We start from the raw sequence: 27,953 nt of genomic DNA, 5'->3' as shown, positions 1-27,953 counted from the left end.
CGTCCCTCACAGTTGAAGATGGCTTTTTTTTTCCACTCTCAGGAAGAGTCTGTAGGTGGCTGTACAGACCAATGTGGTTACTGCGGGCTCTGTGACACTGGGGGAGAAGGTGCTCTTGGGAAGGGGTGGGTGTGGGATTGGTGTGACAGTGTGTTCCTTGCACTGTTTTCTCCTGGCTTCCGTTTATTTCCCGACGGCAAGTCTCGAGGTACTCGACGCCTTCCTGGATGCTCCTCCTCCACTTTTGGATGGTCTCGGGCCAGTGATTCCCAGGTGTCTGTGGGAATGCTGCACTTCCCCAGTGAGGCCTTGAGGGTATCCCTGAGGTGCTTCCTCTGTCCACCTGGGGCTCGCCAGCTGTTTCAGAGCTGGGAGGAGAGCACCTATTTGGGAAGTCTCGTGTCAGTCATAGGGTTGTGGCTGATCAAGGGGAGGGTCAGTGTCTCGATGCTGGGGATGTTGGCCTGGTCGAGGGATGTTGGTGTTGGTGTGTCTTTCAATGAGTTTTAAAATGATTCCTTTGCCTGTGGAATGGGGCATTATGTAGACTATCCACCCCAAAGCAAAAGAATTGAACAATGTCTTTGTTTACTTAAAGGATTGTCCCCCTGGATTTGGGGCTGTAAGAGGTGATGTTTAGCTTTGTATGAAACAGCATCCTGTGTATTACAATCATCAAGATGCTTCACTCATAATAAGTAAAGACATTGCACTAAAACCAATGATGTGAAACCCCATCATGTCAGTTCTAATGATGAAATATCATGTGAAATGCTAGCTGTGATGAAATTAACATCTGGGAATGTTTGTACCTCTCTAGTTCACAAAAGTACAGTAAGCTTTCTTAGTCCATAATCCTCATTGGCCTGACCATTAGTTGTGTGGATTTAAAAGAGTAGTAATTGCCTTTCCAAGTCTTCCAGAAAATTCCCTTCTTCCGATCTGTTCTCCTGTTGATTTTAGACCGAAGGTATTTCCCATTCAAATTTGATTCTCCACATGCAGAAAACCACCAGCCACCTTTAAGAGAAAATGTTACACTATAATTTCAGTTTGCAGCACAACAGCTATAAATATACCTATCCATCCAAATATTTTGGAACAAGGGAATGTTTTTGAATGGTAGGAGGCTGGGAGTGATTGTCATCCTCGCACATGTCAAACATAAAGATTGGCCAACTAAGATTACTCAAAATGATCATGAAATCCACTTTCTCAATTGGCTAGATTGTTAAGAAACATTAATCTTTTATCCCTTCCTCATCCACATTGCTTTAAGTGGTTTCAGAAATGATGTTTATAATAATGATTATTTTATGAGTATATTTCCTGCTCTCTCATTGTCTGAAAGGTGAGACCAGTTGTGGGACTGTCCAGGATAGTTTTATTTTTTAACTTGATTGTACCTTGTAATAAAATAAATCACTTAAAGCAAGCTTGAAGATTGTAAATAAGAACAGCTCTGTGAGGATGAAGAGCATTGAGAATTCACTATCCCTTTATATGCGAAAAGTCAAATTCTAGTTATTAAGCTGATACCATCAATGTGGTACTTAACACAATCAGAAGATCATGAGAAAAGTATTGACTAGAATTTGATGTTTATTAATCACATCTCAATTCTCAATTATTGCGCCACCTAAGTTATTAGATAATTTTCTAACCTACCTATTTATAGCTGTTATCACACACTTCTATAACGAGGAGGACTTGAACCCAGGCCTCCCAGTCCTGGGGTTGGGACATTAACATGGCACCACAAGAAGACAGTTGTCCAATTTTCTTTAAAAATTAACTGAACTTTCTAATCAAACTGTTCAGAGATGCTGTTGCATACCTCTGGAGCAGGTAGGACTTGAACCCTGGCTTCCTGGCCCAGTGTAGGGGCACCACTACTGTGCCACAAGAACCCAAGCATCTATAAGACCATGAGACATAGGAGCAGAAATTAGGCCATTCAGCCCATTGAGTCTGCTCCATCATTCAATCATGGCTGATAGGTTTCTCAACTCTATTCTCCTGCTTTCTCCCTGTAACCCTTGATCCCCTTGATACTCAAAGAACCTATCTTTATCTATCTTAAATATACTCAATGACCTGGCCTCCACAGCCCTCTGTGGCAGTGAATTCCATAGATTCACCACTCTCTGGCTGAAGAAGTTTCTCCTTATCTAATTTCTAAAAAGTCTTCCCTTTATTCTAAGGCTGTGCCCTCAGGTCCTAGTCGCACCTACCAATGGAAACATCTTCCCAACATCCACTCTGTCCAGGCCATTCAGTATTCTGTATGTTTCAAATAGATGCACCCCCACATCCTTCTAAACTCCATCAAGTATAAACCCAGAGTACTCAAGTGTTCCTCATATGTTAACATTTCTCATATTCAACTTTTTAACCAATTAATTTAATCCATAACCGCTTTCTGAGCCACTAGAGCCATAGAGATGTACAGCATGGAAACAAACCCTTCGGTCCAACCCGTCCATGCTGACCAGATATCCCAACCCAATCTAGTCCCATCTGCCAGCACCCGGCCCATATCCTTCCAAACTCTTCCTATTCATATACCCATCCAAATGCCTCTTAAATGTTGCAATTGTACCAGCCTCCATCATATCCTCTGGCAGCTCATTCCATACACGTACCACCCTCTGCGTGAAAAAGTTACCCCATAGATCTCTTTTATATCTTTCCCCTCTCACCCTAAACCTATGCCCTCTAGTTCTGGACTCCCCGACCCCAGGGAAAAGACTTTGCCTATTTATCCTATCCATGCCTCTCATAATTTTGTAAACCTCTATAAGGTCACCCCTCAGCATCCGACGCTCCAGGGAAAACAGCTCCAGCCTGTTCAGCCTCTCCCAATAGCTCAAATCCTCCAACCCTGGCAACATCCTTGTAAATCTTTTCTGAATCCTTTCAAGTTTCACAACATCTTTCCAATAGGAAGGAGACCAGAATTGCACGCAATATTCCAACAGTGGCCTAACCAATGTCCTGGAAGAGCACAGCAGTTCAGGCAGCATCCGAGGAGCAGTAAAATCGATGTTTCGGGCAAAAGCCCTTCATCTTTATTCCTAATGAAGGGCTTTTGCCCAAAACGTCGGTTTTGCTGCTCCTCAGATGCTGCCTGAACTGCTGTGGTCTTCTAGCACCACTAATCCAAAATCTGGTTTCCAGCATCTGCAGTCATTGTTTTTACCTAACCAATGTCCTGTACAGCCGCAACATGACCTCCCAACTCCTGTACTCAATACTCTGACCAATAAAGGAAGGCATACCAAATGCCTCCTTCACTATCCTATCTACCTGCGACTCCACTTTCAATGAGCTATGAACCTGCACTCCATGGTCCCTTTCTTCAGCAACACTCCCTAGGACCTTACCATTAAGTGTATAAGTCCTGCTAAGATTTGCTTTCCCAAAATGCAGCACCTCGCATTTATCCGAATTAAACTCTATCTGCCACTTCTCAGCCCATTGGCCCATCTGGTCCAGATCCAGTTGTAATCTGAGGTAACCCTCTTCGCTGTCCACTACACCTCCAATTTTGGTGTCATCTGCAAGCTTACTAACGGTATCTCTTATGCTCACATCCAAATCATTTGTGCAAATGACAAAAAGTAGAGGACCCAGCATCTATGCTTGTAGCACTCCACTGGTCACAAGCCTCCAGTCTGAAAAACAACCCTCCACCACCACCTACCTTTGAGCCAGTTCTGTATCCAAATGGCTAGTTCTCCCTGTATTCCATGAGATCTAACCTTGCTAATCAGTCTCCCATGGGGAACCTTGTTGAACACCTTACTGCAGCCAGTGCAGGGACCCCCTGTGGTCGTTCCCCTCAAGAACAAGTATACCGTTTTGGATACTTGTGGGGGGGACGACTTACCAGGGGTAAGTAACGGGGCTCAGGCCTCTGGCACGGAGCCTGTCCCCGCTACTCAGAAGGGAAGGGTGGAGAAGAGCAGAGCAATAATAATTGGGGACTCGATAGTTCGGGGCACAGATAGGCGGTTTTGTGGGAACGAGAGAGACTCACGTTTGGTATGTTGCCTCCCAGGTGCAAGGGTACGTGATGTCTCTGATCGTGTTTTCCGGGTCCTTAAGGGGGAGGGGGAGCAGCCTGAAGTCGTGGTCCATATTGGCACCAATGACATAGGTAGGAGTGCTGAGGATGTTAGACAGGCTTTTAGGGAGCTAGGTTGGAAGCTCAGAGTTAGAACGAACAGAGTTGTTGTCTCTGGTTTGTTACCCGTGCCACGTGATAGAGAGTCGAGGAATAGGGAGAGAGAAGAGTTAAATGCGTGGCTACAGGGATGGTGCAGGAGGGAGGGATTTCGGTATTTGGATAACTGGGGTTCTTTCTGGGGAAGGTGGGACCTCTATAGACAGGATGGTCTGCACCTGAACCTGAGGGGCACCAGTATCCTTGGGGGGAGGTTTGCTAGTGCTCTTGGGGGGGGTTTAAACTAACTCTGCAGGGGCATGGGAACCCAGACTGTAACTTTAGGGTGCAGGACCTGGAGTGTAGGGAGGGTAGGAATATGGTATCAATCTTAAAGGATCGTGCCTGTAAACAGAAGAGTGGCTTGAAGTGTGTATACTTTAATGCCAGAAGTATACGAAATAAGGTAGGTGAACTCGCAGCGTGGGTTGGTACCTGGGACTTCGATGTTGTGGCTATTACGGAGACATGGCTAGATCAGGGACAGGATTGGCTGTTGCAGGTTCCAGGGTTTAAATGTTTTAGTAGGGTCAGAGGTGGGGTAAAAGAGGGGGGGGTGTGGCTTTGCTTGTCAAAGATAGTATTACAGCGGTGGAAAGGAAGATGGATGAAGATTTGCCATCTGAGGTAGTTTGGGTTGAGGTTAGGAATAGGAGAGGTGAGGTCACCCTGTTAGGAGTCTTTTACAGGCCTCCTAATAGTCCTAGAATCGTTGAAGAAAGGATTGCGAAGATGATTCAGGAGAAGAGTGACAGTAATAGGGTGATTGTTATGGGAGACTTTAACTTTCCTGATATTGATTGGGAAAGCTATAGCTCAAGTTCGTTAGATGGGTCAGTGTTTGTGCAATGTGTGCAGGAGAGTTTCCTGACACAATATGTAGATAAGCCAACAAGAGGTGAGGCCATACTGGATTTGGTTCTGGGTAACGAACCAGGCCAGGTATTAGAACTAGAGGTAGGTGAGCACTTTGGGGACAGTGACCACAATTCGGTGATTTTTAGTCTCGTGATGGGGAGGGATAAGTGTGTACTACAGGGCAAGAGTTATAGCTGGGGGCAGGGAAATTATGATGCGTTGAGGCATGACTTAGGATGTGTGGATTGGAAAAGTAGATTCCAAGGCAAGAGCGTAATTGATATGTGGAACTTGTTCAAGGAGCAACTATTGAGTGTCCTTGATAAGTACGTACCTATCAGGCAGGGAGGAAAGGGTCGTGTGAAGGAGCCGTGGTTTAATAAGGAGTTGGAATCCCTTGTTAAATGGAAGAGGGCGGCCTTTGTAAAGATGAGGCGTGAAGGTTCAATAGGGGCGATTGAGAGTTATAAGGTAGCCCGGAAGGACCTGAAGAGAGAGCTAAGAGCAGCAAGGAGGGGACATGAAAGGTGCTTAGTTGGTAGGATTAGGGAAAACCCTAAGGCTTTCTATAGGTATGTTAGGAATAAAAGAATGACTAGGGAAGGAATAGGTCCAATCAAGGATAGTAATGGGAAGTTGCGTGTGGAGGCTGAAGAGATTGGGGAGGCGCTGAATGAATACTTTTCGTCAGTATTCACTCAGGAACAGGACATTGTTGTCGATATGAATACTGAGGCACGAATAAGTAGAATGGATGGCTTTGAGATATGTAGAGAAGAGGTGTTGGAAATTCTGGCAAGGGTGAAAATAGATAAGTCCCCTGGGCCTGATTGCATTTATCCTAGGATTCTCTGGGAAGCAAGGGAGGAGATTGCAGAGCCATTGGCCTTGATTTTTGTGTCCTCTTTGTCTACAGGAGTAGTGCCAGAGGACTGGAGGCTAGCAAACGTGGTTCCCTTGTTCAAGAAGGGGAGTAGGGATAATCCTAGTAACTATCGGCCAGTGAGTCTCACTTCTGTTGTGGGCAAAGTCTTAGAGAGAATTATAAGGGATAGGATTTATGCACATCTGGATAAGAATGATGTGATCAAGGATAGTCAGCATGGTTTTGTGAAGGGCAGGTCGTGCCTCACAAACCTTATTGAATTCTTTGAGAAGGTGACGAAGGAGGTAGATGAGGGGAAAGCGGTAGATGTAGTATATATGGATTTTAGTAAGGCGTTTGATAAGGTCCCCCATGGTAGGCTACTGCAGAAAATACAGAGATATGGCATTGAGGGTGAGTTGGAGGTTTGGATTAGGAATTGGCTCTCTGGAAGAAGACAGAGGGTAGTAGTTGATGGCAAAGATTCATCTTGGAGTGCCGTCACTAGTGGTGTTCCGCAAGGATCTGTTTTGGGACCATTGCTGTTTGTCATTTTTATAAATGACCTGGAGGAAGGGTTAGAAGGTTGGGTGAGCAAGTTTGCGGATGATACGAAAGTCGGAGGAGTTGTAGACAGTGAGGAAGGATATGGCAGGTTACAGCGGGATATAGAGAAGCTGCAGAGCTGGGCAGAAAGGTGGCAAATGGAGTTCAATGTAGCTAAGTGTGAAGTGATTCACTTTGGTAAGAGTAATAAAAAGATGGATTACTGGGCTAATGGTAGACTACTTGGTAGTGTGGAAGAGCAGAGGGATCTTGGTGTCCATGTACACAGATCTCTGAAAGTTGCCACCCAGGTAAATAATGCAGTGAAGAAGGCATATGGCGTACTGGCTTTTATTGGTAGAGGAATTGAGTTCTGGAGTGCTGAGGTCATGCTGCAGTTGTATAAGACTCTGGTGCGGCCGCTTCTGGAATATTGTGTGCAGTTTTGGTCGCCATACTATAGGAAGGATGTGGAGGCACTGGAACGGGTGCAGAGGAAGTTTACCAGGATGTTGCCTGGTATGGTAGGAAGATCCTATGAGGAAAGGCTGAGGCACTTGGGGTTGTTTTCATTGGAGAAAAGAAGGTTTAGGGGTGATTTGATAGAGGTGTACAAGATGATTAGGGGGTTAGATAGGGTTGACAGTGAGAACCTTTTTCCGCGTATGGAGTCAGCTATTACAAGGGGGCATAGCTTTAAATTAAGGGGGGGTAGATATAGGACTGATGTTAGGGGTAGGTTCTTCACTCAGCGAGTCGTAAGATCATGGAATGCCCTGCCAGTAGCAGTAGTGGACTCTCCCTCTTTATGGGTATTTAAGCGGGCATTGGATAGGTATATGGAGGATAGTGGGTTAGTGTAGGTTAGGTGGGCTTTGATCGGCGCAACATCGAGGGCCGAAGGGCCTGTACTGCGCTGTATTGTTCTATGTTCTATGTTCTATGAAGTCCATATAGATCACATCTACTGCTCTGCCCTCATCAATCTTCTTTGTTACTTCTTCAAAAAACTCAGTCAAGTTTGTGAGACATGATTTCCCACGCACAAAGCCATGCTGACTATCCCTAATCAGTCCTTGCCTTTCCAAATACATGTACCTCCTGTCCCTCAGGATTCCCTCCAACAACTTGCCCACCACTGAGGTCAGGCTCACCGGTCTATAGTTCCCTGGCTTGTCTTTACCACCCTTCTTAAACAGTGGCACCAAGTTTGCCAAACTCCAGTCTTCCGGCATCTCACCTGTGACTATCGATGTTACAAATATCTCAGCAAGAGGCCCAACAATCACATCTCCAGCTTCCCACAGAGTTCTCAGGTACACCTGATCAGGTCCTGGGGATTTATCCACCTTTACCCATTTCAAGACATCCAGCACTTCCTCCTCTGTAATCTGGACATTTTGCAAGATGTCACGATCTATTTCCCTACAGTCTATATCTTCCATATCCTTTTCCACAGTAAATACTGATGCAAAATATTCACTTAGTATCTCCCCCATTTTCTGTGGCTCCACCCAAAGGCTGCCTTGCTGATTTTTGAGGGGCCCTATTCTCTCCCTAAAGCAGTAAGAATGCAGATGTTGAAGCCTGTTATTCCCTGAATGTACTGGAAAGGAACACCAAATGTGAAAATTGACTTTAAAGAATAACAGTAACTGCTTTAAATTTAGGTACTGCAAGTTTTTATGGGTATGAAATGGAAGCATTATGGGACTTTATTCAATTCTATTAATTAGCTCTAAATGCATTGTATGTAAAACAAAAACAGAAATCACTGGAGAAGCTCAGCAGGTCTGCCAGCATCTATGGGGAGAGAAACAGAGTTCATGAAACTGATGTATTATCTTTCTTAATTCTGACCCATCCCGACTAGAAGATCCACAGGTCCAATTCTTAGAAGTTTTAGTTAATGTTTTGCACCTGGTGACTCTTCACCAGAATTGTTGTGTGTCAGTTCTAGTGCAAAGCTTCATCTCTGTATAACATTGTTTAATTTACTCGTATCCCTCTTACAAGCGAAGATTGGAATTTTTTTTGTGGTAACAGTGTACCTGATAGATGCACAATTACAACACCCAGAGTGAATTATTTAAAATAATATTGTTTTTCTCTCGCTGTTGCTGTAACAAATCCTGGAACTTAGACCCACAGTGCAGTTTGGTAATAACTGCATCTGAAGGACTAAAGTGGTTAAGAGGGCTGCTTGCCACCACTTTCTCAAGGGAAGTTAGGAAGGAGCAGAAGGTGTTGGTTTAAAGACATGCTCCCATCCTATGACAGAATTGAAAAAAAGACTTTTAAGAAATGAACCCCCTGATCAGCATGGGTCCAAATCAAGTCTGATAATGGATGCACTGCTTGTAATTAATAGCACCATACCTGAGTGTTGCTCAGCACAGTTTATATCAGCGTGAAGATCATTGTCTCGATCCTTGGTGGAAAAAGGAATTTCCTTGCAGTCACTCAAGGCTGATGATAAGTTTCCGGTCAAAACCTGACCAATTATCAGGCTATAGTCACTGTCCTTGCCACTTATTTTAAACGTATACTCAATAAACTGTGTCACATTCTTCCAGTCCTCAAGCTCAATTCTCAAAACATATTGGTCCTGATCACCAATTCGATAGAAACTTTCTAAACCTAGCCAGAATTCACCTGAATAAAAAACAGAGATCAGTTTGGTTAAAAGGTGCAGTTTTTGCCTTAATATTTCATTTTGAGTGCAGATTTATTTTTAAATGCAGGTTGGTCAAATACAAAGAGAAAGTGAGGAGGGAGGAGAAAAGCATTTTGGAAACTTAGAAAATCAGTTCCATAGGAAAGATCTATATGTGAAGTATTGACCTCAGTGTGAGCTCTTTCAATATGGTTTTTATGCTTGGATCTTGGATTTTGGCGTTGAAAACTGTCATGCTGGAAAAACACAGCAGGCCAGGTAGCGTCCGAGGAGCAGGAGAATCGACATTTCGGGCATAAGCCGTTCTTCAGGAATGAGGCTGGTGTGCCAAGTGGGCTGAGATAAAGGGTAAGGGGGAGGGAATTTGGGGGAGGGGAGCTGGGAATACGATAGGTGGAAGGAGATGTGGGTGAGGGTGATAGGCTGGATAGGGGGTGGGGGCAGAGAGGTCGGGAAGAAGATTGCAGGTCAAGAGGGCGGTGCTGAATCCGGGGGTTGGGACTGAGATAAGGTGGGGGTGGGGGGGCGAAATGAGGAAGCTGGAGAAATCTAAATTCATCCCTTGTGGTTGGAGGGTTCCTAGGCGGAAGATGAGGCCCTCTTCCTCCAGGCGTCATGTTGCCATGGTCTGGTGATGGAGGAGGCCAAGGACCTGCATGTCCTTGGCGGAGTGGGAGGGGGAGTTCGTGTTCAGCCACGGGGCGGTTGGGTTGGTTGGTGCAGGTGTCCCAGAGGTGTTCCCTGAAACGTTCCGCAAGTAGGCGGCCTGTCTCCCCAATGTAGAGGAGACCACGTCGGGTGCAACGGATACAGTAAATGATGTGTGTGGAGGTGCAGATGAATTTGTGACAGATATGGAAGGATCCATTGGGGCCTTGGAGGGAGGTGAGGGGGGAGGTGTGGGCGCAAGTTTTGCACTTCTTGCAGTTGCAGGGGAAAGTGCCGGGAGTGGAGGTTGGGTTGGTGGGGGGTGTGGACCTGACGAGGCAGTCGCGGAGGGAGTGGTCTGTCCAGAATGCTGATAGGGGTGGGGAGGGAAATATATCCCTGGTGGTGGGGTCTCTTTGGAGGTGGTGGAAATGATGAAGGATGATACGATGTATCCGGAGGTTGGTGGGGTGGAAGGTGAGGACCAGTGGAGTTCTGTCCTGGTGGCGATTGGAGGGGCGTGGTTCAAGGGCGGAGGAGCGGGAAGTGGAGGAGATGCGGTGGAGAGCATCGTCGACTACGTCGGAGGGGAAATTGTGGCCTTTGAAGAAGGAGGCCATTTGGGTTGTACAGTATTGGAATTGGTCCTCCTGGGAGCAGATGCGGCGGAGGCAAAGGAATTGGGAATATGGGATGGCGTTTTTACAGAGGGCAGGGTGGGAGGAGGTGTAGTCTAGGTAGCTGTGGGAGTCAGTCGGTTTGTAGTAAAATTTGGATTTTGGTGTTTTACTAAAACTGAGGTAAAATAGCAAAAGACAATTTTCTGCCTTTTTGTTAAGAGCCTGCTTTTTTGGGGCCCAGAACTAACAATCTGTGCATGGTACTGCAATGATGTCCACTTATTTTATTAATCAATATTGAACAATATCACAAGCAATAAAGCTGATAAATTAGGACAAAACCAAAATACTACAGATGCTGGAAATCCAAAATAAGACAGAAAATTCTGGAAATATTCCAGGTCACTCAGCACCTTTAGAAGAAAATTATTAAGTTGAAAACCATCCAGTTAATGTGAACTTCATGTGAACTCAATTAACAAAATCTCCAAAAGGAACTGTAATGTAGCAACGAAATCAAATGAAATTTTCTCTTTGTTGAGCATTGAATATGTTACAGACGGAGTAATGTTATGTGGTTCATCTTATGTTGGATTCTTACCATGGACATCCCCAAATCCTGCTTTATAATCTAACCAGGAACGATCAAAATCCACAGAGCCATCAAATCGCCGTTGAATCACAGTCCAACCAGATTCTGTATGTGTGTGTGAGAGAGAGCAAAAGACTTGATTAATTTGAGACTGGACATGGCAGGATTAGTTTTCACAGGAGCTCTTTGAGGGTGATGCTCATTAATATGGGCATCAGAGGTACTGAGAATTTAATACTCTGCATGTTTGACCTTTTGGAAGGACAATTAATCACGCAGATGATGTCAAGTTCTGAATTATACGAAGATTCTTTTTAAGATATTTTCAAAATAATCCTGATCAGAGATATTGCTACACACCCCGGAGCAAGTGGGACCTGAACCCAGGTCTCCTAACTCAGAGATAGGGACATTATCACTTATATTACCACCACTACCACAGGAGTCCTCGGCATAGTTGTCCATTCAAGATTTGCAACACTTGTTGAAACCAAGTACAAGTATTTAAAGCTTTTATGGTGTGGTTTCATGGATCCAGTATTCAAACTGACCTGGAGTCATTTGGCAATATGTTTGCAGTAGCTGGGATCCTTTAGGCTGGATGCTGTAAACTCCACTTGTTCTTTCTCCCCTCTTGAAAATCTGATGACAGTCAGCTGAAAGAGCATGTTTCAGTTGTGAGTAAATCACATCTGTTAACCAGCACTTATATCGAATCAGCCAAAGCTTTTCAACTGAAAAAGGGCATCCACCAAAGACAAATTAATTAAAGACCTGCAATGTCATTACCATCATTAACAGCTCCACTCGCATCATCCTGGAGTTACCAAAGGCCAGAAACTGAACTGGACCAGCCGTGTAAATATTAGGGCTGCAAGAGTAGGTTTGCATTCATTTTATAATAAGCCTCTTAAAATGATGCTGTCTGCTCCTTCACTCACTGGTTATTATCAATAATCTGCTGTAGGTGAAGCTTTATTGTAGCTTTATATTGCATATGTTAAGGGATGTTCTCGTACAGGAGACTTTTGTGTTCATTCATGGGATCTAGCATCATTGTCTGAGTCAGCACGTATTGCCCATCCTGAGCTGCCCTTGACAAGGTAGTGGAGAGCTGCCTTCTTGAACTGCTGCAGTCCGTTTAAAGTCAGTACACCACAATGCTGTTAGGGAACAAGTTTCATGGTTTTGACACAGTGACACTGAAGGAACAGTGATATATTTCCTTGTCAGGATGGTTTGAAAGGGAACTTGTAGGTGGTGGCATTCCGAGATATCTGCTGCCTTTGCCCTTCTCAATGTTGTGGTTGTGATTTGGAAGGTGCTATTATAACAGCCATGTTTATCTTGTCGATGATGCATGTTGCTGCTCCTGTAGATCAGGGGTGGAGGCAGTGGATGTGATGCCATTAAGCAGGCTGCTTTGTGTTAGATGGCGCCAATATTTTTGACGGGTTTTGGAACTGCACACATGCAGGCAATTTGCAGGGTATTAAATCACACTCCTGACTTGTGTCTTGTTGATGGTGGACAGGCTTTGGGGAGTCAGGAGGTGAATTACTCACTGTAGAATTCCCAGCCTCTGATCTGCGCTTGCTGCCACTGTATTTACATGGCTCGTCAAGTTTAGTTTCTGGTCAATGAAACAGAGGGTAGATGATCAGGAGGCTGGAAGAACACAGCAAGCCAGGCAGCATCAGGAGCTAGAGAAGGCAACGGTTTGGATGTAACCCGAGAGAGAGAGAGTTAGCATTTCAAGTTCAGTATGACACTTCTTCAGAAGGAGCATTCATGTTTCAGAGTCACTGAAAGTTATTCTTGTCAGTTCATAGACCCGACTCTTAATGCCTTTCTAAGGAATTTGTCTGTTTATGAGCTTTGATGCTAAGCTGACAGCTGATGGCATTCAGATGTGCACAGGACAATTGAACAACTGTAACTAAAGTAAATACATTGCTTGAGAATTAGCTAACCATCAAATAACTCACATTATATTCACTTTGATTATGATATATCGTTATTTTTTATTAATTGTTTGCCTAAAGCAAAACCAGAAGTAAGAGAACGGCACTTCACTAATTCAGTTAATGATTGATTTCCAAACTGCTATAAAAGGTTATACAACTGATCTCCTCTATGCCATAATGATTCCATTACTGAGTTTATAAAGTGTATTTCTCATTTTCTCTAACAGTTATACATTTAATTATTTGCAAGAAAGTATTTCCTGCAAGAGGTTGACAATAATTCAGTTGTGACCCTTTGTCTGCAATGATGCTTTAACCTTTCAGTTAATCCTCTTAAGCCTCGATGAAATTCTTTCCATTTCTTGTGCTTTACATCCATTTGTCCTCTTGACTTTTTATGGTTTGTCTTTGAGCAAATTCTTACAACATTACAAATTAATTCTAGGCTGAGTATGAATTTAAATCCAGACAATTAATGAGCTAAATACTTTGAGAGTCTCATTAGATGTGCTGCCTTTGTACAACCAAATTGTTATTTCAACTTATCTGTTGTCTTGTTGTACTATCTTCCCTTGAGTTGGTAGGTTATTTGGGTCCTTATGTTAATCCAGATACACACAGCAGCATGATGCAGCATTGTCTTATGGACAATGTATGACTTTACTGCTAATCTGGAGTGTTGTACAACCTGGCCAGCTTTTTAAAATTTCTAACTGATGATGACAATTAGAGGCTGAACATCTTCTTAAAGAATGGACCATAGGTTCCCTGTAAATCTGCAGTTGCATGTAAACCTCCCGTTGCTTCCTCCACAAGATGGTAGAAAACATCCAGTTTATGATTTGTTTTTGATATTCGGTATTGGTCATGAAGATCATTTGGATCATATCTGCTCAGAATGATATGTGGAGGTCCAGCATGGACAAATAAACCTCAAAGCAAGCTCAACTGATAATCTTAAATTGGCTGCTCTCCCTTCTCACACTTTAGAAATTGATGTTCCTTTTCCTTGTTTGATTTCTTGTGTCAGTCCTGATGAGTGTAAAATGAAACACTTCCGCTTTTGTGTACTCTTTTTGTGATATTTAATGTTCTTTCACAATGGTATTTCTGCGATTAAGAGTTGGTTTGGAGCACCACTGAATTGTGAAAGTGGCTCTTTAAGTTTCTCTTCTTCACAAAGACCTGAACATCATGACCCCATTTCAATGACTATCCACAAGATATTTAGGACAGTATTTAGGTCATAAACGTGAGGTGGATTAAGATTGTAAAGGTGTACTCACCATCAGGTAAGGCTGCCTTTTGGGTTTTCCAGTGATCAGCGAGGTGATCGTTTCCCTTCACATTCTTCTTGAAGTTGAATTGTTCTTTGAGACTGAAGTCTGAAATCTTCAGATAGAATAATAATGTAGTGGAATATTGCTTTATAAAGCATTTGTATTCGAGTCAACAACTTACAGTATATCGCACAAACATTTAATGACTTGCCTTTTTATGTGAAACTTTAACAAGACTGAAATGCTGTCAGAAGTCCTGCAATCCTGTCATGGCCACCCCTGATAGGAAGGTTGGCAGGGAGGAACCAGACAAAACATAGAACGGAGAAAGGTACAGCACAGAACAGGCCCTTAGGCCCACGATGTTGTGCTGAGACTTAATCCTAATGTAAAATATAGTAAATTCACCTAAGCACCCCTCAACTCACTGCTATCCATGTGCATGTCCAGCAGTTGCTTAAATATCCCCAATGACTTCGTTTCCACCACCTCAACTGGCAACACATTCCATGCATTCACAACTCTCTGCATAAAGAACCTTCCTCTGACGTCTCCTTTATACCTTCCTCCTAATATCTTCAAACTATGACTTCTCGTACCAGTCAATCCTGCCCTGGGGAAAAGTCTCTGGCTATTGATTCTATCTATTCCTCTCATTATTTTGTATACCTCGATCAGGTCTCCTCTCTTCCTCCTTCTCTCCAGAGAGAAAAGTCTGAGCTTATTCAACCTTTCTTCATAAGGCAAGCCCTCCAGTCCAGGCAGCATCCTGGTAAACCTTCTTTGCACCCTCTCCAAACCTCTGTATCTTCCCTATAGTGGGGCGACCAGAACTGGACGTAATATTCCAAGTGAGGTCTCACCAGGAACTTGTAGAGCTGCAGCAAAACCTTGCAGCTCTTAAACTCGAACCCAAAACAAGTCCTCAACAGTGATCCAGGCAGAATACATTTGTGCAGTATCAATGGCTGCACCAGTAGGAAGGTCACCCTGTCATCAAGGTTTCCTTGTCACAGGAGCTGGGTCTAAAAACCAAAGTCAAACCCAATCCCAGAACCTGAAAGGGACAATAAGCAGTCAATCGTCTGGAACAACGAGCTGCCCCTGTTGCCCGTGAACCCTGGCACTTCAGCAGGAGCTGCCCCGCTGTCAATTGCAGGTGAAGGGAAGCTGAGGGAAGAAGGTGGTGGTAACATCTACTGAAGAGAAGAACTCAAAGATTAACCCAGGATGCATGGACTTGGATTTGCTGTCAAGACAAACTCATCAACCAACTCTCAGAAACCCTGTTGGCATCAGCAATCACCTCATGACTCTCTGTCTATAACTTGCCATGAGCCAACAGGCAACGGTTATGAGTGTTTATGCTCCAACCCTTGATGCTATAGACCACTCCAACGAAGGCTTCTACTCCACCCTGGACACTGTAATCACCAACATCCCTGAGGAAGATAAAATTATCCTCCTCAGAGACTTCAACACCAGCATTGGAAAAGACTCCCAACTGTGGAAAGGAACAACCATAAAGGAATTGCAAATCCAAAAGGATTCTCCTGTTCATCAAAATGTTTGGAACACCAGCTGGTCATCACCACCACACTGTTCCATCAAAGTGACAAGTTCAAGACTTCTTGGAGGCATCCACAATCAAAGCACTGGCACATAATTGATTACACCATCATTTGATGCAAGACTAAAGGGATGTCCTCATTAACCAAAATGATGACCAGTGCAGACAACTACTCAACAGACCACCAGCTCACCCATTCCTCAATGTCCATCAAATGTTAGCAGAAGCAACTGAATATGAAGAAACAATCAGAAAGAAAAGCCGAGCAGACCAGCAAACATCACACGATCTCTTCACCAAAATCTCCAAGGTGTTCATTTTGTTGGAGTGGAGGAAATCTGGAACAAGCTGAAGATGCCACCATCTCACGCTGTGAAGAAGCCATCAGTTGCCAGACAGGCAAACACCAAGACTGGTTCAACAAAAATGACCACGTCGTCCGAGACCTCATCAACAAGAAGAAGAAAGCTCTCCGGGCTGAAACGATATCACCAGTGAGGCAAAGAGGAGAACTGACCAAGTGATAAAGTCAGAATTGCAAAGAAACACTAAGGAAATCAAAAACTAGTGGTGGACTGAGAAAGCCAAAGCATTGCTGACCAGCATAACAGCCAGCATTTGCCATAAGCTATAGGAACAGAATTAGCCCTACAGCATAAAGTGTTTGCTGCATCATTTGAAATTGGCTGATCTTTCTCTCAGCCTCATTCTTCTGCCTTCTCCCTGTAATCTCAGTACCACCAAGGCAATACACAGAGCCAAAGCTCTTGGCATCAAACCCGCATGGAGTAATGGTGGAACCCTTTCGAAAGACAGAGCGTCCGAGGGAGAAGATTCTTCAAAGAACTCCTAAATCACAATGCATCGGTGACAGGGACGTGTTGGATGAAATCCCCCAAATACCCATCAAAGATGATCTTGGTCTCCTACTGAGTTTGGCAGAAGTTGAAGCTGCTACTAGACACGTGAAGCATAGAAAAGCCTCAGGAAATATGAGAGGGAATGTTCCTGAAGGCATAAGCCTGAAATTTACTGCCTTTCTGAAATGGGATCTCAAGTATATTGACCTTTCCCTTCCACAAACATTCTCTGTACTAATTGTATGAAATGCCTTCTGCAAAAATTGTGTTGCATTAGCGTATGGCTCTCAACAATTGTTCATCAAGGGCACAAGAGTGCATTGGAAATACAACTCCATGGAAGCGTAATGGCACTGACCTTGTTAACCAACAGTTGAATCTGCATGTTCTGCTCATCAATCTGCTGTTGCTGGGCTTTCACCAATGCCAGAACATCATCTACATGCTGGTTGTGAAACTCGATTACCGACTGGAAAATTAAATGAAACTTTGATTATATCAGAATTGACCATCCAATTCAGTGGGCAATTTTCCATGATGACAGCAGAAGTTTACAATTTCAAAATTTCAATGTTACATAAACTTTTACTCACCACAATGATGTATGTTGGTGTACACTTATAGAACAGCAATAGAGCTATAATGTTTGTACTGTTTGAGTAAGGTGGAGTGAACTGATTTATTTCCTTGTCCCATTGTTCCACTTGTCCCAACAAAGTTTGAATTTAAAAATTTGCTAGTTATATTTGCAACAGATTGTATATGGCTTAGGCTCAGAAACAAGTCACCCAAGTTCCTTAAGTAGCAAATAAAGAACTAGGTTACTGCAAACTAAAATCTTCAAGCAAAACTTATAATTAACAAAAGGTGTACACAACTATGTTTCTTGAAAACAGACACACACTCAGGCACACTACACAGACTCCTGCCCACAGACACACACAGTCATGGGGGAAACAACTATTGAATGTACTTGCCTTAAAACTACCCTGGCTAAGTAACAGATGAATTCAGAAAAGTAAGCTGTCGATGAATTGCCCCAGATGTTGATCTGGAGCTGAAGGCACTTTCCTCGCAAGCTCTTGGATTTCTTCCTGGATCAGTTATGGCTGGTTGATTTTTTTTATGTTGAGATAGCAATGTTGATTCAGAGTTCTCCCTCAATATTGCACTTGTGGTGATGAGGATCTGCACTGGGTTTTCAACTCTCAGACTTTGATTAGAAGGGCTTCAGAGTGAGAGAGAGGTGGACAATGGTTGTGTCTCCAGGGTTGGGGTTTATCATACTATCTGTTTGTGTTCACAGCGAACAGCTTTATCACACCCACAACCAATCATGTAACCTCTCTGAAAGTTGTGTTCCCTCAGTGACTTGAGTCAAGCAGCTGGTGTCCTTTAAAAATGCAACAGTTCTCCCTGTTGCAGCCAGTTTCCTTTACATTATATAGTGTTTGTTCCAAAATGTCCACAATATGTGTATTGTCCAGCCAATAATAATCTGTATTAATATTTCAGATTTAGACATCTTTATGGCATGCTTTATAAGGGTGTGCCATGGCCACGTAGTAATAGACAGAAATAAACTTTTCCCCTTGATGGAGGGATCAATGACAAAGTCACAGCTTAAAGGGAACAATCAGAAGCTTGAGAGGAGATGAGGAAAGTCTTTGTCACCCAGAAGGTGGTGGGAATTTGGGATTCACTGCCTGGAAGGGTGATAGAGACAGAGAACGTCAATACGTACATTTAAGAAATATTTAGCTATGCACTTGTGATGCCCAGGTATACAAGGCCATGGGTCAAGTGCTGGTAATTGGGATTAGAATCATGCACAGACGTGATGGGATGAAGGGCCTTTTTCTGTGCTGTTGATCTATATGATTCTATGACTCTAGAAGAAAGTATTGCACTTAAAAAGTTCAATAGCACTTTTCTTCGAACCCCGATCTCAACAAACTGAAATATTTAAATTCAGAGCATTTTAAAAGGTTTTTTCCATATGTAGCTGCTTTACCTTTTAAACAGTAACATCATTTTCAGTTGGAGGAACAGCCCAGTAAGAGCACTGTCTGTGCAAATCTCAAGTTTTCAACATAGTCATAGAGATGTACAGTATGGAAACAGACCCTTTGGTCCAACCCATCCATGCCGACCAAATATTCCAACCCAATCTAGTCCCACCTGCCAGCACCCGGCCCATATCCCTCCAAACCCTTCCTCTTCATATACCCATCCAAATGCCTCTTAAATGTGCAATTGTACCAGCCTCCACCACATCCTCTGGCAGCACATTCCATACACATACCACCCTAGTTGCCGCTTAGGTCTCTTTTATATCTTTCCCCTCTCACCCTAAACCTATGCCCTCTAGTTCTGGACTCCCTGACCCCAGGGAAAAGACTTTGCCTATTTACCCTATCCATGCCCCTCATAATTTTGTAAACCTCTATAAAGTCACCCTTCAGCCTCCAACGCTCCAGGAAATACAGCCCCAGCCTGTACAGCCTCCCTCTATACCTCAAAACCTCCAACCCTGGCAACATCCTTGCAAATCTTTTCTAAATCCTCACGTTTCACAATGTCTTTCCAATAGGAAGGAGACCGAATTGCACGCAATATTCCAACAGTGGCCTAACCAATGTCCTGTACAGCCGCAACATGACCTCCCAACTCCTGTACTCAATGCTTTGCCCAATAAAGAAAAGCATACCAAACGCCTTCTTCACTATCCTATCTACATGCGACTCCACTTTCAAGGATCTATGAACGTGCACTCCAAGGTCTCTTTGTTCAGCAACATTCCCTTGGACCTTACCATTAAGTGAATAGTCCTGCTAAGATTTGCTTTCCCAAAATGCAGCACCTCGCATTTATCTGAATTAAACTCCATCTGCCACTTCTCAGCCCATTGGCCCATCTGGTAAAGATCCTGTTGTAATCTAACGTAACCCTCTTCGCTGTCCACTACACCTCCAATTTTGGTGTCATCTGCCAACTTATTAACTGTATCTCTTATGCTCGCATCCAAATCATTTATGTAAATGACAAAACGTACAGTAGAGTACCCAGCTTCGATCCTTGTGGCACTCCACTGGTCACAGGCCTCCAATCTGAAAAACAACCCTCCACCACCACCCTCTGTCTTCTACCTTTGAGCCAGTTCTGTATCCAAATGGCTCGTTCTCCCTGTATTCCATGAGATCTAACCTTGCTAATCAGTCTCCCATGGGGAACCTTTCCGAATGCCTTACTGAAGTCCATATAGATCACACCTACTGCTCTGCCCTCATCAATCCTCTTTTGAAGAAGTCACAGAAACTCATTCAAGTTCATGAGACATGATTTCCTACGCACAAAGCCATGTTGACTATCCCTAATCAGTCCTTGCCTTTCCGAATACATGTACATCCTGTCCCTCAGGATTCCCTCCAACAACTTTCCCACCACCCATGTCAGGCTCACTGGTCTATACTTCCCTGGCTTGTCCTTACCACCCTTCTTAAACAGTGGCACCATGTTCGCCAACCTCCAGTCTTCCGGCACCTCACCTGTGACTATCGATGATACAAATATCTCAGCAAGAGGCCCAGCAATCACTTCCCTAGCTTCCCACAGAGTTCTCGGGTACACCTGATCAGGTTCTGGGGATTTATCCACCTTTATCCATTTCAAGACATCCAGCACTTTCTCCTCTGTAATATGGACATTTTGCAAGATGTCACCATCTATTTCCCTACAGCCTATATTTCCCATATCCTTTCACACAGTAAATACTGATGTAAAATATTCGTTTAGTATCTCCCCCATTTCCTGTGGCTCCACACAAAGGCCACCTTGCTGTTCTTTGAGGGGCCCTATTCTCTCCCTAGTTACCCTTTTGTCCTTAATGTATTTGTAATAAACCTTTTGGATTCTCCTTAACTCTATTTGCCAAAGCTATCTCATGTCCCGTTTTGCCCTCCTGATTTCCCTCTTAAGTATACTTCTACTTCCTTTATACTCTTCTAAGGATTCACTCGATCTATCCTGTCTATACCTGACATATGCTTCCTTCTTTTTCTTAACCAAACCCTCAATTTCTTTAGTCATCCAGCATTCCCTATACCTACCAGCCTTTTCTTTCACCCTGACAGGAATATACTTTCTCTGGATTCTTGTTATCTCATTTCTGAAGGCTTCCCAATTTCCAGCCGTCCCTTTACCTGCGAACATCTGCCCCCAATCAACTTTCGAAAGTTCTTGCCTAATACCGTCAAAATTTGCCTTTCTCCAGTTTAGAACTTCAACTTTTAAATCTGGTCTATCCTTTTTCATCATTATTTTATAGAATTATGGTCACTGGCCCCAAAGTGCTCCCCCATTGACACCTCAGTCACCTGCCCTGCCTTATTTCCCAAGAGTAGGTCAAGTTTTGCACCTTCTCCAGTAGGTACATCCACATACTGAATCAGAAAATTGTCTTGTACACACTTAACAAATTCCTCTCCATCTAAACTCTTAACACTATGGCAGTCCCAGTCTATGTTTGGAAAGTTAAAATCCCCCCCCCTATTATTCTTACAGATAGCTGAGATCTCCTTTAAAGTTTGATTCTCAATTTCCCTCTGACTATTAGGAACATCAACAAAGTCAGCTCATCATTTTCCTACAGACTATTTTGGGTATCTTACCGTTTTCCAACTGAAATCAGTGATTTCATTCTAGCGCTGAACCTTGAACTAAAGCCAAATAATTGCAGGAGGATTAAGGTTCTAAATGTTCTTCAATCACAAAAGGTCTGTCCATACAAACATACAAATTAAGGAACAGGAGTCTACCACTTGGCCCTCAAGCCAGTATTCGTTATGGACCAGACCAAACCCCCTTCAAATATATCAAGAAGATAGCCTGGACTCTAACGTTTTCTTATTCAAAGGTAAGTGTAAGGTGCTGTGTTCCAAATGTAATTTGATTGGTTACACTACTCGGATTTAAGCCAAACACACTTTAGTCTTACTCTACAGTTAAACTACAAACAAAGGAAAGCAGAATTTAACTTTATAACTTAAACTTAACCAAATAATAGTTTCTTTAACTACTAAACAGCAATTGTTCCAATATAGTAACATCCCATGAACACACCTTTGGCAAAGGCAAATTTAGTAAAATAGATTGCACGTGAGACAATGTTTCTCCAGTGTTGGAGGAAAGACCATCAAGTAAAAGTCTAGGAGAGTGAGAGAGAATTCAAGTATGTTGCTAGAAGGGTGGGTGTATGGCAGCTTCAAAAACCCAACAGCTACTGGAAGCTAAACTAAAACCTTGGGTCTGCAGGAGCCTGACTGCAGCCATTCAACCTGCTTCTACTGGTCCAACTTCTTTTTAAAAAAACCCAAAGCCTCATAAGCTGTTTACTTTATTGACTTGGAACGGACCACTCATCACCTTTGTCTTAATGTCTCTTCATTTAAAAAAAATGCCAGGACAAAATACACCACTTAAAGCTAGACTATTGCTACACTGTTAATTAAGATCATAGTTGTGCTGATTGCTCCACATTGCAACCTATGCCTGATAACCTTTCATTCTCTTGCTTATCAAGAATCTATCTGTGCCTGCCATAAAAAGACTCAAAGACTATGCTTCCACTGCCTTTTGAGGAAGAGAGTTCTAAAGACTCATGACCCCTCATAAGAAAAAAAGCTGTTCATCCCTGTCTTAAATGCATGACTCCTTATTTTAAAGTGTGACACCTATTTCTAGAATCTTTGATAAGAAATAACATCCTTTCTTTCATGATTATAACAAGGTCAGCTTGATGGACCTCACAGAATATGAGTTCCCTGATTGGGGCCTTTAACTTGGTCCAATCAGAGAGCCCTGGCTGACAGATAAATACAGGAGTGTCACACACACACACCATGGGTGCTGGGGAAAAATATAAGCACTACCACAGTTAGGCAGTAGTGTGGGGGGGTTTGGGGAAAAAAAAGAAACAGGAGGGTCGGGGGTTCCAAAAAAAAATAAACAGGAGTGTCGACTTTGAACAGATCTCAAAAGCCATTCGCAAGGAAGTTGGTAGATTTGAGAAAGAAAGGGTAAAAGACTTCAAAACTGTTGTAATTAAGTGCTGAAAATGTGTTGCTGGAAAAGCGCAGTAGGTCAGGCAGCACCTTGGATGCTGCCTGACCTGCTGCGCTTTTCCAGCAACATACTTTCAGCTCTGATCTCCAGCATCTGCAGTCCTCACTTTCTCCTGTTATAATTAAGTACCTTGAATCTTTAGTGCAAACTCAGCAGCAGTTAATAAAATACTGGGAGGCTTTTCTGCCTGAAGCAAAAGCAATAGCATGAGCTCCTGATGTGAAGAAATGTGGCCTGTCTCTTGTTTACAACTGGTTCCATACTAAGCACTGACTACAGAATTCCAATTTAATAACCACTATTTTAAAGTTGTAATACTGCATTAATAGATTACTTAATTCTGTTGCATTGTTAACCAGCTGCATGGCCTGATTCAGTCATAATGAACTGAACTGTGGAATGATATTCTGCAGTAGTTGCTGAATTGAACACCACTGTACATCTTGAATTTGCAGAGGAATACATTGCCAGTGCTGGAACTCTGACTTTGCTGTGAATGATACTTGTGTTTCATTCTTGAAGATCTGTTGCAGAATTTTCGTAACAGTTGTAAATTGTGAAAGCATAAATCAGCATTCCTGTATAGAAATCATGAATTTTGTGATCTTTGTTACTACAATAAAGGAATATACTTAATGAAACAAAAAAACAGGAGTGTCAGAGGTTCTGTTCACTCTGAGAGCTGGCTCTGAGGGAGCTGGATCAGTGTCATGGACTCTACAAGTGTAAATAAAGGGGGCCTCCTGGACTTGTTTCATTTTCCGCATCCATCCTGTCAGTACCAGTCAGGATCTTGGTATGTTTCAAAGAAGGCAACCCTTATTCTTCTAAACTCCAGCCGATACAAGTATAGTCTGTCTTATGAAGAAACATTAGACAATCTGTTCACTCCAGATGTTAGTCAGGTTGACCTTCTCTAAACTGCTCCCATTTCTTTTCCATTCTTCCCTAACTAAGGAGACTAATCTTATATAAAGTACTCCAGGTGTAGTCTCACTAAGGCCCTATATAACTGAAACATATCCTACCTACTTTTGTATTCAGTTCTGCTCACAATGAACAATGACATTCTATTACATTTCCTAGTTGCTTGCTTACTTAATTACTAGGCTTATGTCATTTATGTACTCCAACTGCAAGGTCCCTCTGCAGCTCAGAGTTTTGCAACCTCGGCTCATTTAGATAGTAATTTTTAAAAATTCTTTCTGCCAGAATGGATCATTGTATTTTCCCACAGTATACTTTATTTGCTAGGACTTTGCCCACAATGTCTTAACTATCTATATTTCCCTTTGTAGCCTCCTATCTCCTTGTCACAAGTAGCCTACCTATCTTTGTGTGATCAGCAAATTTAGCAACTACACCTTCCCTCCCTTCATCCTAGCAGTTGCTTATATAAACTGCAAAGCGTTAAGGTTCCCCCACTGATCCTATGTCATATCGATTGTTAGTTCTTGCCAATGAGAAAATGACCCATTTATGCTGCCTGTCTGCTTGCTGTTAGCTAGTTTGTGTTCTATCACTGTCAATGTGCCAGTTCTACCCCCAGAACGTGAACTCTTATTCTCCATAATAAGTTTTGATGTGGCACCTCACTTTGTCTTCTGGAAATCTAAGAACAGATATATCACTGGTTTCCCTTTATCCACGGCACATAATTCTACTTCAGAGAACAGCATAGATTTGTTAAATGTGACCTCCCTTTCCCAAGATCATGTAGACTCTGTCTGATTACCTTGAACTTTCTAAGTACACCATTATAACTTCAATAATAGCTTTGAGCATATTCCCTTTGATGGATAATAAGCTAACTGACCCATAGTTTCCTGCTTTTTGTTTCCTTTCCATTATTGAGTACAGGAGATAAATCTGTTATTCTCTAACCAAATGAAATTTCCCATGAATCAAGGGAATTTTGGTCCCATTCTTCTAAATACTGCTGCCAGTGCCCCATGAATTAAAACCCATTTTTCCCAAAACAGTCTTTGAGTCAAGTATTTAACTTGCTGGTCTTGTGTACATGTGGCAGTTTGCTTGTAGTTCAACTAATAATCCACAAAATCAATTGTCTGTCACTGGATGGTATCTCATGACCAAGCAAGAAAAAAAACCCTAGAGTGAATCGTGACCAGAAATTGTGTTGTGGTCTGAAGGAAGGCAGGCAAAGTAAGACATCAATGTGCAGCACATCTTCCTCCCCACCAAACTGCTGTCCAACCTGCTCCCACACTCAAAGAGCATTTTTGGAGTTTATTAGCAAGAGAGACTGATGTTCACTGGCCAATCGCTGATTCAAATGGAGACTTTAGTGGTTGAATAGAAAGCTTGCCCAGGTCTTCCAACCAACACTCATCTCCTGTTTCCATCCTCATCATCTTCCTTCCTCCCTCCGTTTACACTTCCCTTCTTCCCCTGCCTTTTCATCTTCACTCCATTCATTAGCTTTGCTCACTTTTCTTTCATTTACCATCTGCTCCTCATTCTTATTAACTCCGACTCTCTCTCTGTCCACTCTCTGGACCGACTTAATCACATTCCTATTCTGCTTGACTTCAGTAGTTTGCTTTGTCTTAATTCTCCACATACCCTGCAGAGAGAGTAAGCCAGTGAAGACTAACAATCAGATTGTTATGTGTGCAGTTAGCAAAAGAGCAGCAATAACGAAGAGAAAATGAGAGTTGATGCAGATATCTTTATAGGTACTGTGCATTTTTCTAATTCATTTGCAGCATGTGGAGGTTGTTGAAATTCATTGGCCATCCCTGATTTTGTTAAATGAGTAGTTTGTTAAACCATTTCAGAGGGCAATTTGCAGTCCGACACATGTAAGTAAAGGTCAGACTGTGTAAGGTTAGTAGATTTCCTTCCCAAAGGGCTTTAATAAGCCTGAAAGCTTTTTACAGCAAGCTGATGTCATTAGCTATACCACCTATTTTTTATTAGATTTATTTTATATTTGAAATGTCTCTGGTTGGATTTAGCACATTGGCTTATTCCTTGGGTTCTGAGGAAGGGTCACTGAACCTGGAACAAGAAACAGCACTTCGCAAGCTAGTGCCTCCCAATAAACCTGTTGGGCCATAACCTGGTGTTGTGTGATTTTTAACTTTCTCTCTCCACACATGCTTCCAGACCTGCTGAGTTTCTCCAGATATTTCTGTTTTTGTTTCAGATTTCCAGTATCTGCAGTTCTTTGTTTTATCATTATTGCAGGTGTTTGGACTAAAACTTGAATAACATGACAACTATTGCTACCATTCCTTATTATCAAATGGCTAGTGTATGTATCAGGTTGATACCTCTGATCCTACTCTGTCCACATTATTTTGAGATGTCTAAGATGTTTGGAATAGATTCTGATCAGGTTATTGCTGATATTCAACAACATATGTAAATAGTTTGAAAACAGCTGTAGATTCCTTCAGTGAACCAGCACTTTACAGCCTTATGTTGTTTTTTATGTTTTGTTATGTTAGTAGGTATTTGAACTAGTGGATTTGAACTTGTGTCAGTGTGCAGTATATTCAAACTAACATTGCTATTAATAATCCTCTAGTCTTACATCCAGTTGATTCCTGTAGTCAGTTTGCACTGTAAAGATTGTCGATAGATTCTATTATAAATACCATGGATAGTCTGCTTTAGAATGAAGGCGGAAATTATTCTGGACCCCTACACGCTGTGTGTTAGGTCATCTGACAATGTCGGAGATCTGGATCAAAAACAGAAATTACTGGAAAAACTCTTTGTTTCACTATATCATAGAGCTGGATTCGTTAGAGCATTTGCCTCCATTTCCAGCTGTTATTTAAATTAAAACAGCAGACTAAAATAGTTTCTTGTTAGTCGCATGCTCCAACCCATATAATTTTGTGTTATTTGTTGAGCCCAATCTAGTATATGGAAAATAGGATCTTAGTATGCACCAAAAGGTTTTTTTACATTTTAAAGTAATATTTTATGACGCTAGGTACGGCATAGGAATAATTCCTATTTGCAAGTTACTCAATTTTCCAGCAGCTTGCTGTAAGATCTAAGAAGTAATTTGTAATGCCCGTGTTAAGTATTATTGAACATCGCCTGTCTTAAATCTATAAAATTATTAAACTGTATAATAGCACCACCTCTTTTATTTTTTTTTGCAACTTTAAGAGGTGCTGGCTTACCTTGTTAAAGGGGATGTCTGCAGACTTGTTTTTCTGGAGAGTTCCTAGAATCCTCTCCAGCTTTCCTTCCAGGGAATCCACCTTGCTAGCAACTGACTGCTGGCCCTGCATTGCTTTCATTTGCTCGCTTCTGAGCTCCGTGAACCTTTGATGAAGTTCCTGATCCTGAAGTTCCAGCTTCTCAGCCTTGCTCACCAGTGCTCTTTCATCACTTTCTATAAGCCTGACCTGGTCGCCCAGGTTCACAATGGAGGTATTGTAAATATCCAGCAGTTCTAACACAGTAGTCATCTCTTCCTTCGTTTTGTCTGTGTGCTCCTTCAGTCCTTTGCCGACCAGGTAAAGACCACGAGCGAGAAGGCTAATGTCACTGGATGAGGCAAATTGAGTTTTTTCCTTTCTGTCGGTGTTTCCTGGAAGACTTGATGTGGAGCAAATAAGACCAATTACCACGATGAAATGAAATGTCTCCATTATTGAAAGACAAGTTGTTTAATTTTATAATTTATTTTCTGCACTCTTGGTACAGATACTGTATTATTCCTTCTGTGTTTGAACAGAGGCTGCACTCTTTTATATAAGGTCACAGAGTCCTCCCAGTTCTACTTTTTTTTAAATAATAAACAATTAAACTCACTGAGAACCAAAGTGACATTGTAAAAACCACAGCAATGCAGTGGTTGCAGTTAAGTGGCTGTCTCCAAAATAAGTGTGTGTCTAGCTTATTCACAGTACAAACTGAAGATTTTTCTCACTTTTTAATTTATCCAGAGAGTGTTTTCACTTAGTAAGAGTGCACGCTTGAATATTTTTCTCAGGTGACTTATCCAATGCATTTTTGTTTAATTAAGGTGAGAGATGTTAATTTCCAGAGCCCACTCTGTGTTAAATAAACAGAGTTTGTATAGACATTTCCAGGCTAGGTACAACATTAATAGATAAAGAAAACCCTT

The 27,953-nt window shown here is 42.4% G+C and overlaps 2 protein-coding genes across 8 annotated transcripts in view; one reads left to right on the top strand and one right to left on the bottom strand.

Annotated features, from left to right (window-relative positions):
* dock8 (dedicator of cytokinesis 8) overlaps positions 1-27,953 on the top strand; it is a 273,640-nt gene that overhangs the window by 132,317 nt on the left and 113,370 nt on the right. The window lies entirely within an intron of this gene.
* On the bottom strand, positions 845-27,474 carry LOC140493634 (angiopoietin-related protein 3-like). The gene is made up of 8 exons (XM_072592286.1): positions 27,001-27,474; positions 17,070-17,180; positions 15,614-15,785; positions 14,288-14,386; positions 11,586-11,690; positions 11,044-11,139; positions 8,877-9,152; positions 845-1,020 (listed from the first exon to the last, which is right to left on the bottom strand). Exons 1-8 carry the CDS (start codon positions 27,472-27,474, stop codon positions 845-847), a joined length of 1,509 nt encoding a protein of 502 aa, XP_072448387.1.

The sequence above is a fragment of the Chiloscyllium punctatum genome, chromosome 2, assembly GCF_047496795.1.
Source record: "Chiloscyllium punctatum isolate Juve2018m chromosome 2, sChiPun1.3, whole genome shotgun sequence".
In the NCBI taxonomy this organism is placed as follows: Eukaryota; Metazoa; Chordata; class Chondrichthyes; order Orectolobiformes; family Hemiscylliidae; genus Chiloscyllium; species Chiloscyllium punctatum.
Note: the sequence above shows the minus strand (reverse complement) of the source record. Positions and strands in the feature narration are given on the sequence as shown.